Source organism: Talpa occidentalis, unplaced genomic scaffold, assembly GCF_014898055.3.
Source record: "Talpa occidentalis isolate TD23 unplaced genomic scaffold, MPIMG_talOcc4v2.1 talOcc4.10, whole genome shotgun sequence".
Taxonomy (NCBI): domain Eukaryota; kingdom Metazoa; phylum Chordata; class Mammalia; order Eulipotyphla; family Talpidae; genus Talpa; species Talpa occidentalis.
In genome coordinates this window covers 64,609,395-64,622,713 of record NW_023600993.1, presented here as the reverse complement: position 1 = coordinate 64,622,713, position 13,319 = coordinate 64,609,395, and the positions used below count along the sequence as shown (strand labels likewise).

Sequence of the window (13,319 nt, the reverse complement as noted above, 5' to 3'; positions counted from 1 at the left end):
GGAGAGGTCTGCTAGCCATATGGGGTTCTCCCTGGCAGGCGGGGAATCGAACCGGTGCTGCAGATGCTAAGGACAGCTTCGCGGAGCGGCGCTCAACCGCTGTGCTACCGGGGAGGCCCCTTCTCCTTTCCGTATTTGTAAAAACAATTTGAGCAAGATGGGCATTAGTTCTTTAAAAGTTTGATAAAATTCATCTGTAAAACGATCTGATGCTGTGTTTTTGCTTTTTGAAGATTTTTTTTAATGCTTTTTAGTTATTTATTTTTTTAACATTTACCATTTTTTAAACTTTTTTTAGACAATATTTGCTTCCCCCTTTTTGAAGATTTTTTTTATTACTGTTTCAACTTTCATATTTGTGATTGGTTTGTTCAGTTCATTTATATCTTCTTGGGTTAATATTGGTAGAAACATAGGTCTAGAAATTTATCCATTTCTTCAAGGTTATTGAATTTATTGGCATATAGTTGTTCACAGTAATATCTTACAATCTTTTGTCTATCAGTGCTATGTATAGTGATTTCTCCTCTTTGATTTGCTGTTTTGTTTATTAATGTTTTCTCTCTTCCTTTTTTTGTTAGTCTAGCTAGAGTTTTATCTATTTTACCATCTTGAAGAAACATCTCTTAGTTTCATTGATTTTTTATGTAGTCTTTTTGAGCTCTATTTCTGCTCTTAGTTGTATTATTTCCTCATTCTGCTGAAATATTAATTACTGAAATTTTAGATTTTTTTTGACTTTTTATTGCAGACTAAACAAATTTTGTATCTACAAGTAAAATGTGTCTACTTTTCTTAAAAATTATACTGTATATGATGCTATGATAATTTTTACAATTGCTTACACTGGAAACTAAGATTTAAGGAATAAGAGTTCTAATTAACACATTGAATTAAAGCTAATGAAAATATATCCATATGTAAAGAAAAAAGATGTATTCACTAAAAAAGAACGTTTAATGAATGTAGACTTTTTTGAGGAAAAAGAAAGATTTAGTTTCAAGCTAGACCTGGTTATTTAATATGGAAAAATAAAAGGAAAGTGTAAAAGTTTTGTGAAAGAGAAATCTTAGGAAAAGAAACTTTTTGTGGTCCAACTGGATAAAATTAAACAGTTTCAAGAATTTTTAAAGGTTAAACTTTAACATTAATTGTATACTTAGGCAAGGAAACATTTTCTTTCATCCCTTAAAAAGACAAAGTATTTTATTATTTAAAAAAGCTGTGGGCAGCTTTAATAATAAATTGTAAGCCATTTAAGTAATAAAAATCTGGTGTTCTTTTACTCTCAGTCTTGGTACAGTGAGAGAAATCTAATTCTGTCAGCTGAAATGTGCTGAACCATGTCAGAGATATTTGCTTTTAAAATCTTTAATTGTCACTCTGGATAATTTAATATTGTTTCATATAAATCTATGAAAATATCTTAAACATGTTCATGTTTATGACAAAAGTGCTCTGAAATGAAAAATTCTAAAAATAATAGTCTTTGCTTAATGAAAAGAAATGGAAAAATAGAAGTCTTAGAAAAATTCCTGAGGCATCTCATAAAAATGATTCCTTTCCTCCTGTGGAAAGACAGATATTGAACAAATTAGACTATTCAGTGTATTAAAACTTCATGGGAGACACTGCCGCATAAGGAGAAATGTTTAACCTCCTGAGCATGCATGTAAATACTAATATGAGTGTTCTTATATGAAATTTCTAAAAGTCTAGTGTATTGTTATAATTTACATGTAAATTACAGTTATTACTCTAAAATAGTTTATGCCACAATACAAAAAAATCGGGCCTCCCCGGTGGCGCAGCGGTTGAGCGCTGGGTTGCGAAACTGCGCGCGGCCTCTGCGGCGCCGGTTCGATCCCCGGCTGCTCCCCGGCCACCGGAGGAGAGTCCCACATGGCGCGCAGGCCTCTCCTGCCGCCCGCTGCTCCCCTCAGCAGTGTACTTCGGTCCTTCTGCCTGCTCTGCTCCCCGCTCTGGCTCTGGTGAATTCTCTCACCCTCCCGTGCTTCTGACTGTGCCCAGTGCATGTATAAACAAAAAAAAAAAAAACAAACAAACCAGCAAACAAATAAATAAAGCATGCCTCTATTAAAAAAAAAAAAAAAAAAAAAAAACAATACAAAAAAATCCTTGTCAATTTTGTTATAATCCTATCTTTAAATATGATCCTTTTAAGGTCTTGTGTCATTAACAGAAGACATTTATTCTAATGTTTTGTATTCATAAAAATACACAGGAAAATGACTTTGGTAAATACTCCAAAATGAATATTTATGATGAAAATGAATGAGGATTAATTTTAGAGCTTATGGAAAATTTCAGAACACATGGAAAAAACCGGACTCAAATATTGCTAACAAGTGTTCAAGATCTACATGGGCTGAATGAACTATGGAGGACTAAAATAAATTTTAATGACTTGTTTAAAATATTACTAGTTCTCTTATGCTTTGCTTTTTCCATATTAAAAAAAAAACCTACATTCTCCTAAGTTGACTATGACTACAACAATGGTAAATTAGATTTTTTTCATGAGTAGAGCCCGCAAAATGTAAAATTTTTAGATTCTAGAAGTTCTATCAGAAAAGGAGAAAAGGGTAGAGAAAGTCACTCCTCAATGGAACCAGGAACCCCAGGGCTTTTGGGGGACCTTAATAAAAGAGAATTTACACAAAGATAAAGGGAACACAGGAAGAACTATGGTAAGAATACATGAATGATTCCCTGAGCCTTGAGAACCTGCCGGAAGAACTCATTCTAAATGCTAGAAAAGCAAATTGAGAGTTTATATGTATGTTTCTGTTCTTACTCTGTTTACATACACACACACACACACACACACACACACACACACACACAGAGAGAGAGAGAGAGAGAGAGAGAGAAACAAAAAACCTGCCTAAGACCTAATTTACAAAGAAAGTTTACCATGGTTATTAGAAGAATTGGGGTGAAAGTGGAGAGAAAAATGTATTTCAGTAACTTATTTTCTGTGGAAATGAGATCATGGTCCTCTTAATCACTTTAAAAGTTTTTACCATCTCCCTGTGAACTGGATTGATTCCTAAATTTTACTAGTATCTGCGTATGACTTTCCAAATGAAGGTTTCCAGTTTTTCCTGCCAATCTCTTTGACTTAGTTTAATTAAAACCTCTGACTGATCTTCTCTTGAAACCATGAAGTTGGAAATGGAGAATCTGATAAAACTTCAGAGAGGTCACTGCAGTGACTGCATGGACATGATTTACTGTTTTCTACATATCCGATGACATCAGAGAGCTGAAACCCAGGAGAAACTGCCATCTGAAGATGCTTTGAAATACCGACTTGTTGTTTGCTTCAATTTTTGACATTTGTTTTTTCCCCATGTGCTTCTTATTATTGCTTGCACCCGCCTACAGAACTGCCTCTAGAAATTGGACACAACTGTTTGACTGAACTCTGAACTATCTAACACAGGCACAGTGGGTAAAATTATTATAATTGAATAAACAGACTTATGATAATATTGACTGGGAGATTAAATTGAAACCTCCCAATAAAATTGTTTCCATAGAGATCCAATGTCCTGAGGAGAAACTACAACTTTGGACGATGAACTCATGGATAGTCTCCACAAAGTAACAGAAACTCACACAAAGTTCAAATCTCAACTGACAAAAGGGAAAATGGAATAGTTCAGCTAGGTAAGGAATCTGATCATGTTTGCACTGAACTCTTGGTTGGATTGGCTGTCTTTTTAACTCTTTACCTTCTCTTACAAGTAAGTATAGCTTTAATTATTATTATGTTATTGTTACACTCTATTATAAAAGTTACAAGTGATGTTGGCTTTAAAAATTATGATAGCACCTGCACTCCTATGATTATAGCAGAACTATTTACAATAGCTAAGCTTTGGAAACAACCCAAATTCCCAAAAATAGATGACGGGATCAAGATGTGGTACATATACACCATGGAATATTACTCAGCAATCAAAAAAGATAAACACATGCAGTTTGCAGCAACATGGATGGAGCTGGAAGGGATCATGCTCGGTGAAATAAGCCAGAAAGAAAAAGGAAAATACTGGATGGCTCACACATAGCAGGAATCTAGAAAACCTAAATAAGAGACCAGGGAAAAGAGTAACTATAAGAAAGAAAAAATCTAAATCAACAAACAGCTATGACCCAGAGACACACTATGGGGGGGGCAGGGAAAGCAGGGATTGGGGTCAAAATAAGGGGGCTGCAATTGTATGGGGAATATAAAAATAAAATAAAATAAATTAAAAAATAAATAAATAAAAGAAATCTTGGAAAAGTGAAAAAAAATATGATAGCCCAGTACATGGAATTATTAAAATACACAATGACAAATGAAACGCAAGTTTAATTTTATATTTTCTGATAAGGCACTAGGGCACCAGGGTTAAGGGTTTGGATCATGATGGAAGGTGGATGTGATCATGCACACTTCTAGGTGAAGTACAGGTAAAACATTCAAGAGGTGCCCTAATGCTGGATGGAAGGTGTGATATTGGTCACAAATACAATGACTAAAGGTTGATCATGATCAAAAGGGAGGATATTGTGGACATATTCTTAATGTTCTGGGACTCCCCATCCCTGGGCTAGCAGGCAACAGAACAAAGCTATTTGCATGAAGTTAAAACAGGCTCTGTCCTGTTCTGTGAAGCAGCACGCAGGAATCTGATGGCTGTGAGGAGCCAACCTTTCACCTCCCCATGAATGATTCAGGAGCCAGCTAAAGATTTTAACACTGAGCACCTAGCCTTTGTGTCTCCACAGCGCATTCTTTAGCAAGCAGGAAAGTGATTAAATCTCATCATTTTTCCTCCTCTGTACATGAATAGTATTGACATTTCTTTAGCTCAAGATAATTTAGGAAACTGAAAGATCTAAACCTATAGATTAAAAACCAGAAGCCTCATCAAGAATAATTGCATTTTGGGCCTCCCCGGTGGTGCAGCGGTTGAGCACTGGCTTGCAAAGCTGCCAGCAGCCTCTGTAGCGCCGGTGCAATCCCCGGCCACCGGGCGAGGGTCCCACATGGCGCGCAGACCTCTCCTGCCGCCCGCTGCTCCCCTCAGTGTACCTCATCACTCTGCTTGTTCTGCTCTCCACTCTGGTGCATTCTCTCACCCTCCCGCGCCTCTGACTGTACCCTGTGCTTATATAAAATAAAATAAATAAATCTTTAAAAAAAAAAAAGAACAGTGATGTACATAAAAATTTTAATAAAAAATAAACTTAAAAAAAAAAGAATAATTGCATTTCGACATCAAGGACTGCTGTTCCTTTTCTTCTTCTGTGTTGTATGCTCTGTAACAAGTATGTAAACTAAACTGAAACTTGTGATTGTTGGAACAGTTCTCACAGAGTAAAATTTGTTTCCCAGGTATGAATCTTTTTGGGATTATCTAATAAAATCATTATTTAACTACCATTGAGACTGTTATTTCAGTCAACTTGAATTTCATATTTTTAGAGAGAAATGTAAATGAGTTTGGAAGATTAATTAGTAACATCATTTGCACAAAAACATGTGCCAATGTTCTTACAAATTTCTTATAAGTAGGTCAAATGAACTTTAAAAAAATGAACTTTAAAAAAAAAATTTCTTCTTAGAGAATTCAAAAATCATCTTACATTATTCTATTTCCCCAACCAACATAGTTGAGATTCATGTCCTTGAAACATAGGGTTTGATAAGGCCAACTGGGTTAGTGAGGGAAATAAGAGAGAAGGTAGATGCAGGTTATGTGGATTGAAGTGCTGGCATTGAGCCCAGCTCCCCGGAGAAGCCCTACACTTCATGTCCTATGTCCTGGACAAAGTGGGTAGGGGAGCCCGGGGGTCCCATGTGTGGGCTATGCTAGTGGGGACTGCTGCTGGCCCAGAGGAGGAGGTAGAACCACACTGGCAAGAGTGCAAGCGGCAATGCAGGGAAAACACCAATTTCATCCTTAGCATTGTGGCTATTTCTGATAGTTTATTAGACACAAAATTATTACTTACCCATTCGGACAGCCCTCAAGACCTGGCCCATCACAGCTGTAGGAATTCAAAGAGAAACACATTTTGATCATTCAAACTTTTTAGCATTTTTTCTTGATACATTTTAAAGTGATTCTTAAGGCACTATATATTAAATTACTCTTAAATAAATAAAATCACATTACTTCTTAATATAGGGGCAGTGGTAAATCATTTAGGCATTATGAACTTATTCATTTGTTCATTCACACAGCACATATTTTTGAATGTCTGTGACAGGGATTATTCTAGCATTGAACAAAGTAGACAGTTTCTAGTTTTCATTAGTGAAATGTTTCCATGTATTATGTTAATGTAGGTAGAGCTGACTAGCATGTCAAAATGGCAATATGGCAGGGGAGCTGAAGGAGCAGAGTTGAGAACCACTTCTGGGCCATACTGATTAAGAAGTAGGGGGAGGAACACCTGAGGGGAGACATGAGTCTGATGGCAGGGAAATGACATTGATGGTGTCACAACCAAAAGCTGGAGCGAGAGCTGGCTCCATCTCCTCATGCAGATGAAATGTCTCCAGTGCAGCAGAGATGACATTTGTCCTAAATGGACTCTTGAGCAGCCAGCATCTCTTGCCCATGGAGGAGACCATGGCTGTCATTCTGATTATAGGACAATATCTTAAAAGACAGAATAAGTTGGCTTTGATGTGCAGCAACCTTTGCCAGTACTAACATAAATAAGAAAATAAAATAAGCTAGTTAAGTGGAAAATCCTGACATCCCATGGCCAGGGGAAGATGAAGCACTACATTCAAACGTTTGAAGAGGCCTGGGATGCTCATTTGACACTGTCACCTGATCTGACATTTCCCATTTCACCCAAAGGCTCTGACTGCTACACTCTGCCTTGTTGGTCTTGAGGGCTGTGCTCCCTTTTCCACATACCAAATGACACAGCCTTGCCCCTATGGGGTGTTTGGCCTGTGTTCCTACATAGGCCTCTTCCGGGTGTAGACCACATGGGAAGCCTCCTAATTTCACAGTCTACTTTCTCCTCAGCAAACCCAAGCCATCACAGATAACAAACCTTTACTGATGAATGACCACTGATGATTTTTCAAATCCTACTCAAACTAAGGCTTCTCACTAGCACTTTTCCCATGATGCCTTGCAGCTCCTTGACTGTCACAGAATGGATGTGATGCAACATGAGTGCAGGTTAAAACTGCAAATTCTGGACAAGATGCAGGGTTTCTGCAGCCTGTGACAGTGTTGCTGGAAAACCTGCAAGGATTACTGGCAAGAAACTATTGAAAAATAAGAAGCTCAAAAGGTCTCCCTGGTGGCACAGGAGTTAAAATCTCAGCACTATGGAGCTATTGCTAGCCACCACTGCATGAGTTTGATCACAGCCAGGGAGATAACCCACATGGCACAGCAGACACTCTCCTGTCTTGCCTGCTACTCCTCTCAGCAGTGTGTTTTGGTAGATCTGCCTGTTCTGCTCCCCACTCGGTCTTATGAATCCTCTCACCCCCATACCTCTGGCCTACATCCCAGTTCTTCTACACAAAAATAATTTTTTTTAAAGAAGTTTAGAAGGAAGGACAGGCCACTTTCCATTTGAAGAGATGACCAACAAGGACAGTGACAGACAGGTGCCCTCTGAGTGAATGGTATGACTAATAAAAGATTAAGAGGTCCCTGGGAAACTTGAAGTTGCCCCGGCATAATTTTGCACAAATGATTGTTGAATATTAAATAAAAGTGGCCTTATCATGCATGCTGTCATTTCATTTGGTGAGAAAAGTTATTCTCTGACCCCGCTGGATTTATTTTTTGTTAAATATAATTAAGATAGGCAAAATTCTTTTTTTACGCAAACTTTTTATATGACTTAGCTTATTAGGATAAAAATTTAAAAGAAAATTTCTCACTACTTACTATAAAAATGTAGTTCTTTCAGGTAGTATATACACACGCTGATTTTCAAGATGGATGGAAATGTGTAGGATGTTATAATGGTATGTTACTTCAATTAAAAAAAAAGGGAAATGTAGTTCCATTTTAAATGGATTTGTTTTAAGTTCCTTATCTTTTCTCTTGGGTAAGGGAACTGCCCTGGTGGGAAGGGGATGACTTTTGGAAGCAGGCTTCCCCGTCCTAGACTAGATAGTGAGTGGAGGGATCACTGAACCTTTGAAAGTGTGCTTTAGTGGGGGAAAGTAGGGCAGTCACTGTGGGGAATCAAGGAGACTGTATCTGATATTGTGCCCATCACAAATACACAATAAAAGAAAATTTTCCCATTTTTCCTTACCCCATGAATATTCTACAAAATATAAAAAAAATAAATCTATTCCTCTCATGTAAGTCCTTCACTTTGGAAGAAGATACAGATAGTAATAAAAAAGTTATATAAAAATGTATGCTCTTCCAAAAACAAAAAAGACTAAGAATGAGGAAAGTAAACATTCTTGTGAAAGGTAAAATACTGATGAAGCTCTGTATGGCAAAAGCATAGCATCAAGATAGTACTTGAAATACAAGGAGAAACAGAAATTGTAGAAATACAGTTTTAGTGGGACATAGAATAGGAAATATAATTGTAGTGGGGACTAAAGTCAGACAATAACAACTTATTTGGATAAAAAGACATTAAACAAATAGTAATTCACATTTTATATTTAAATATTGACTGAATTGTGTCTACATTTGGCAGAATTGTTTTCTTTTCTTTTTTAAAGATTTATTTATTTATTTATACAAGCACTGGGTATAGTCAGAAGCATGGGAGGGTGAGAGAATTCACCAGAGCCAGAGGGGGAACAGAAGAGGCAGAAGACAAAATACGCTGCTGAGGGGAGCAGCGGGCGCAGCAGGAGAGGTCTGTGTGCCATGTGGGACCCTTGCCCGCTGCTGGGGATCGAACCAGCGCTACAGAGACTGCGGGCAGCTTAACAGTCCAGCGTTCAACCACTGTGCCACCAGGGGAGGCCCCAGAATTGTTTTCTATAAGGCAAATTTATTGAAAATTCCAACTGCCCAAAGACTTTCTGGTTCCCCAAGCCCTGCCTCAAACCCAGTGACATACACTCACAGACATGCAAACACATACACAGTTTACAGAAGCAAAAGAAGGAAAGATACAATTATTTTATACAGCCAATATAATATTATGTCAGAGCATGTGCTCCAAAATGACTTATTTTTAGGGGAATATAAAAAAGATTACTTTAAAAAAATAGCAGTTTTTACCATGATTTGTATAGTGAGCAAATAGTAAATACAACCAACACACTGATATGCATAAAGGGAAAGGTATGAAAAACTTAAATTGTTATAAGGGAGGAAATTAGTAAAATTCAAAATCCACTTCAGATTTAAAAATTAGGAAGGGCCTCCCCGGTGGCACAACAGTGTGAGAGCAGTGCTATGAAGCTGGATGCAGCCTCTGTAGCACTGGTTCAATTCCTAGCCGGCCAGGGAGATTCCCACATGGTGTGGCAGACCTCTCCTGTCTCGCCTGTTGCTCTCCTCAGCAGTGTATTTCAGTCATTCTGCCTGTTCTGCTCGCTGCTCTGTCTCTGGTGAATTCTCTCACTCTCCTGCGCCTCTGTCTTGTACCCCAGTGCTTTTATAAATAAATAAATCTTTAAAAAAATAAATTAAAAAAAAAAGTCAGGAATAGGTGGCTATTCCCTTAGTCAGATAATAAATAGCTCAGACTACTCTAGCAAATATTGTTGTTGATTCATTACAGTCATTCCCACCACCATGAAATAAAACATTCTGATATCCACAATCATTGTTTCTTATATTATTCTGCAAAATTTGGCCCTCGTAATACAAGCTGAAACTTTTAGAAAAGAGATGAAGATACCATTTTTGGAGATGATATGATTGTTTTCCTGAAAAATCAAGATCATGAACTAAAACACTATTTCTAAGCTCAGTAAAAAACTATCAGTAGAAGATGACTATGTATGTCCCCAATTAAAAGTCAGCTTATATATTAGCAGTAATAACTAGAAGCTACACCAGAAAGCAAGAGTCATTTCATTATAGCAAAAAGAAATACAAACATCATGAGAGGCTGAGGTTTCTCTCTGCACTTGTGAGCCATACTCTGCCCATGGGCCGGAGGCTGCTGCTGCATGGCCAGGCACACTGACTCAGACTTCTGCAATGTACTCCCTGGAAACTCTGCAGGCACATCCAACCTATGAATTTGCAGGATAGGAAACATTTTGTTCTTCTGCATTCCCCACTCACCCGTAGGTACAGTTGGCATGGCACAGGTGGCACACCCGATTGGCATCTGCAAACTTCCAGACCAGGGTGTTGTTTTCCCCCATGACACCCGCAGGGCAGGTCCTGACACAGTGGGGTCCATCGATGTAGTGGGCACACTTCACACAGTTGTCTGGTCCCTGCATTGAGGTGGAGAAATGCATTCATGTCTGTCTCCTTCAAAATTTGAGTAATTTTTACTTAAAATACTTATTGTGAAAAAGTCAAATGATGAAGAGTTTTGTAACTCAGGAAAGAGGTTCATTTGTGACTGCACTCACCGGATGTGACTGCTGTAGTGGCCTACTAGAAACCTTCATGACTACAAATGCATATAAAATAGAAAAATGAAAGAAACTATACTATATACCTTATTAATTTTACTTTGTACATTGTGGGTATCTTTTCTTATCAGAAAAAATCTTGGTTGGCATATATGTATATGTATATTATATGTATATGTATATGCGTGTGTGTGTGTGTGTGTTTGTGTCAGAGAGTGTATTTATATCCTTAATGATCAAGAGGATTTTCTTGCATATTTGTATTTTAAGTTAAAGGGAAGCTTGAGGGAAGTCAGACTCACTGAGGTAAATTTTAGAAAACCCACATCAGTGTTTCTCTGGAGACAAGAAGGTAGCAGATGTAAATGCAATGGTGGTTGCATAATTAACTGTGTAACATGCTAAACTTGATTCTATTTGTCAACCTTGGAATGTCCTGGTCAAACTCACAAAAACAAAGGGGGTCATGCCCCACACATTTTATAAAGTGTTTAAATAAAAGGAGTGAGGGTGTGTCTGCCTGTTGGCTGAATCTCTCTGTTGTTTCAGTTTCAAGTGTTCCCAGAGTCAGAACAACTGGATGACTGAGTCCGTATCACACCCATCACCTTATCTCCATGATGAAAATTTAACCCACCACAGCTATAAACTACTGTCAGCAGCCTATACACTCAAACAATTTAGAAAGACATTCTAAAAATGTTCTCAATTAGTGAATTTAGACCACTGGTGCTCAAATTCAAACAGAAATCCTTAAAGAAATAATGTTGAGAATTAACAACATAAGGACACTGGTGTGAGAGATAGCTGAATTATCAATTATACTTTGAAAATATTATTATTGAACATGTAGATATGAAACTTAATTTTAAAATGTTTTCTGAGGAGTTTTGTTTTTTTTTAATCTTTCAATATTTGTAAACTTTCAACAAAAATTTGATGATGCTTGATTATAATAATAAAGCAATGATGACCCAGGTCAGAAATAGTGAAAACTAACAGACAACACACCACATCCACTTCCGTGTTTGTGATGTGTTTGGGGACACAGGACAGAAAAGGCGTATGGTGATCCAGGCAGCTTGTGTGATGACTTGGGACTCAGTCATCACTCACAGAGCCTCTGACCAGCTCTGAGATGGCGCCTTTTTTTCTAGGAGGTTGGCACACATGACTGTTCTCGGCAGCCATGGAGTGATGTGAGGCTGGGCCCTGGTTGTGGTTCTGGGACTGTGAGGCTTTCCCTGTGCATGAGTGAGTGACACCAATATGCTCCTTACTCGTCCTGTGCAGGTGATGTTCATGACCTGGGGCAGGCATTCTGGATGACACTGTATGCACTCGGAATTTTCCACAAACTCCCTGGGCTCCCTGACAGGAGAGAGGAAAGCAATTAGTGTCCCTGAAGATGCCAGTTCGACACTCCAGGAGCTGACCACCGTCGGAGTTGATCTGTCCGACCCTACAGGAGAAACAAATTTACCTCTCAGATATTCAAAACAGTTTTAGGTAAAAGGCAAATGGTTGGGCTATAGGATTATCCTTTGATATAATAAACGAGACTATTAACTGAATCCTTGGTCCTTGGTCATCTTCTCCCAGAATAAACACATGGAAGCTTCATTTATAATCAAAACATCTTCCCGACATTTTCTTATAGGCACAGTTTCTGTACATTATTCAAGCCAGTCAACAATGAAAACATAGAAAATAGTGCCTAAGAGGGGCTTCTTATCAGACTCATGGAAATTTAAGCTGGAAAGAATTGGTAATTACAGCCTAGTGCACAGAAAAAGAACAGAAAGACATTAAAATTGGTCAGTGGTTATTACCAAAATCAGTAGGAATGAAATACAGTGAAAAATTTGGCTCGCCACATTTTTTTAAAAAATATTTATTTAAAATTTTAAAATGTTTAATATTAAGCAAGAAGACAAAACAATTTTTGAAAAGACTGAAACCTGTGTGGAAAGACTGAAACATACTGGCCAGGCAGTGAACAGAAATGTCTACACCTAAAATGTGTGCCATAAATTCCCCTTTCAGGACATGGCTCTAATTAAACCCAATATGCCCTGTAGTCTTTCTCTGCACTTCTCTGGGACAGGCTTGAACTGGGAGCAGGCGCAAGGCACCTGGTCTCTGATGGAAAAATGTGGGTACTACCAACACTGCTAATTTATCTACCTTGTTTATTTAAGGAGACTTGAACATTGAAAACAGGAGACTAGTTCTATTTGTAGCCATAAAGATTACACCAATATTTCTCACTTGCTGTAATAGCACTATCAATTATGCAAATTATTCTGTTAGGTTACTTGGCCTATCACCTAAAGGATTCCTACAGAATTGAACTTGTTCCTGCTCCTGAATATTTCAAATCCCACCTGTGGCCCAAATCCTGATAGCGACACAGGAAAAAGATTTCCCATAGTCATCTGTAACTGTTATGGCACTATCACAAAATTTGTTTCCTTCAAATGAAAAAATGATCTCAGTTTCTATCCTAAAATATTACTTTCTTATTAGTCACTATTCCTGGTCATTCAAAGTCTTCAGTGTCAAGATTCCCATAGAATCACGGTTTACTTTTCATTGATTACAAATAAACTGAAAAATTGTTACATGATTGTTTCTTTGTCCATTATTAAATTTAAGGTTATTTACACTTTTTTCAGAAATGACAAGTGCTGGTGAGGGTGTGGAGAAAAAGGAACCCTCTTACAATATT

The 13,319-nt window shown here is 37.7% G+C and overlaps 1 protein-coding gene across 2 annotated transcripts in view; it reads right to left on the bottom strand.

The window, feature by feature from the left end:
• EGFR (epidermal growth factor receptor) overlaps positions 1–13,319 on the bottom strand; it is a 198,736-nt gene that overhangs the window by 39,226 nt on the left and 146,191 nt on the right. For both annotated transcript variants that reach the window (XM_037493498.2, XM_037493503.2), the window contains exons 14-16: positions 11,869–11,959; positions 10,287–10,444; positions 6,037–6,072 (exon numbers count right to left, since the gene is read on the bottom strand). In XM_037493498.2, the coding sequence (XP_037349395.2) occupies positions 6,037–6,072; positions 10,287–10,444; positions 11,869–11,959 (285 nt within the window). The remainder of the gene's footprint in view (positions 1–6,036; positions 6,073–10,286; positions 10,445–11,868; positions 11,960–13,319) is intronic.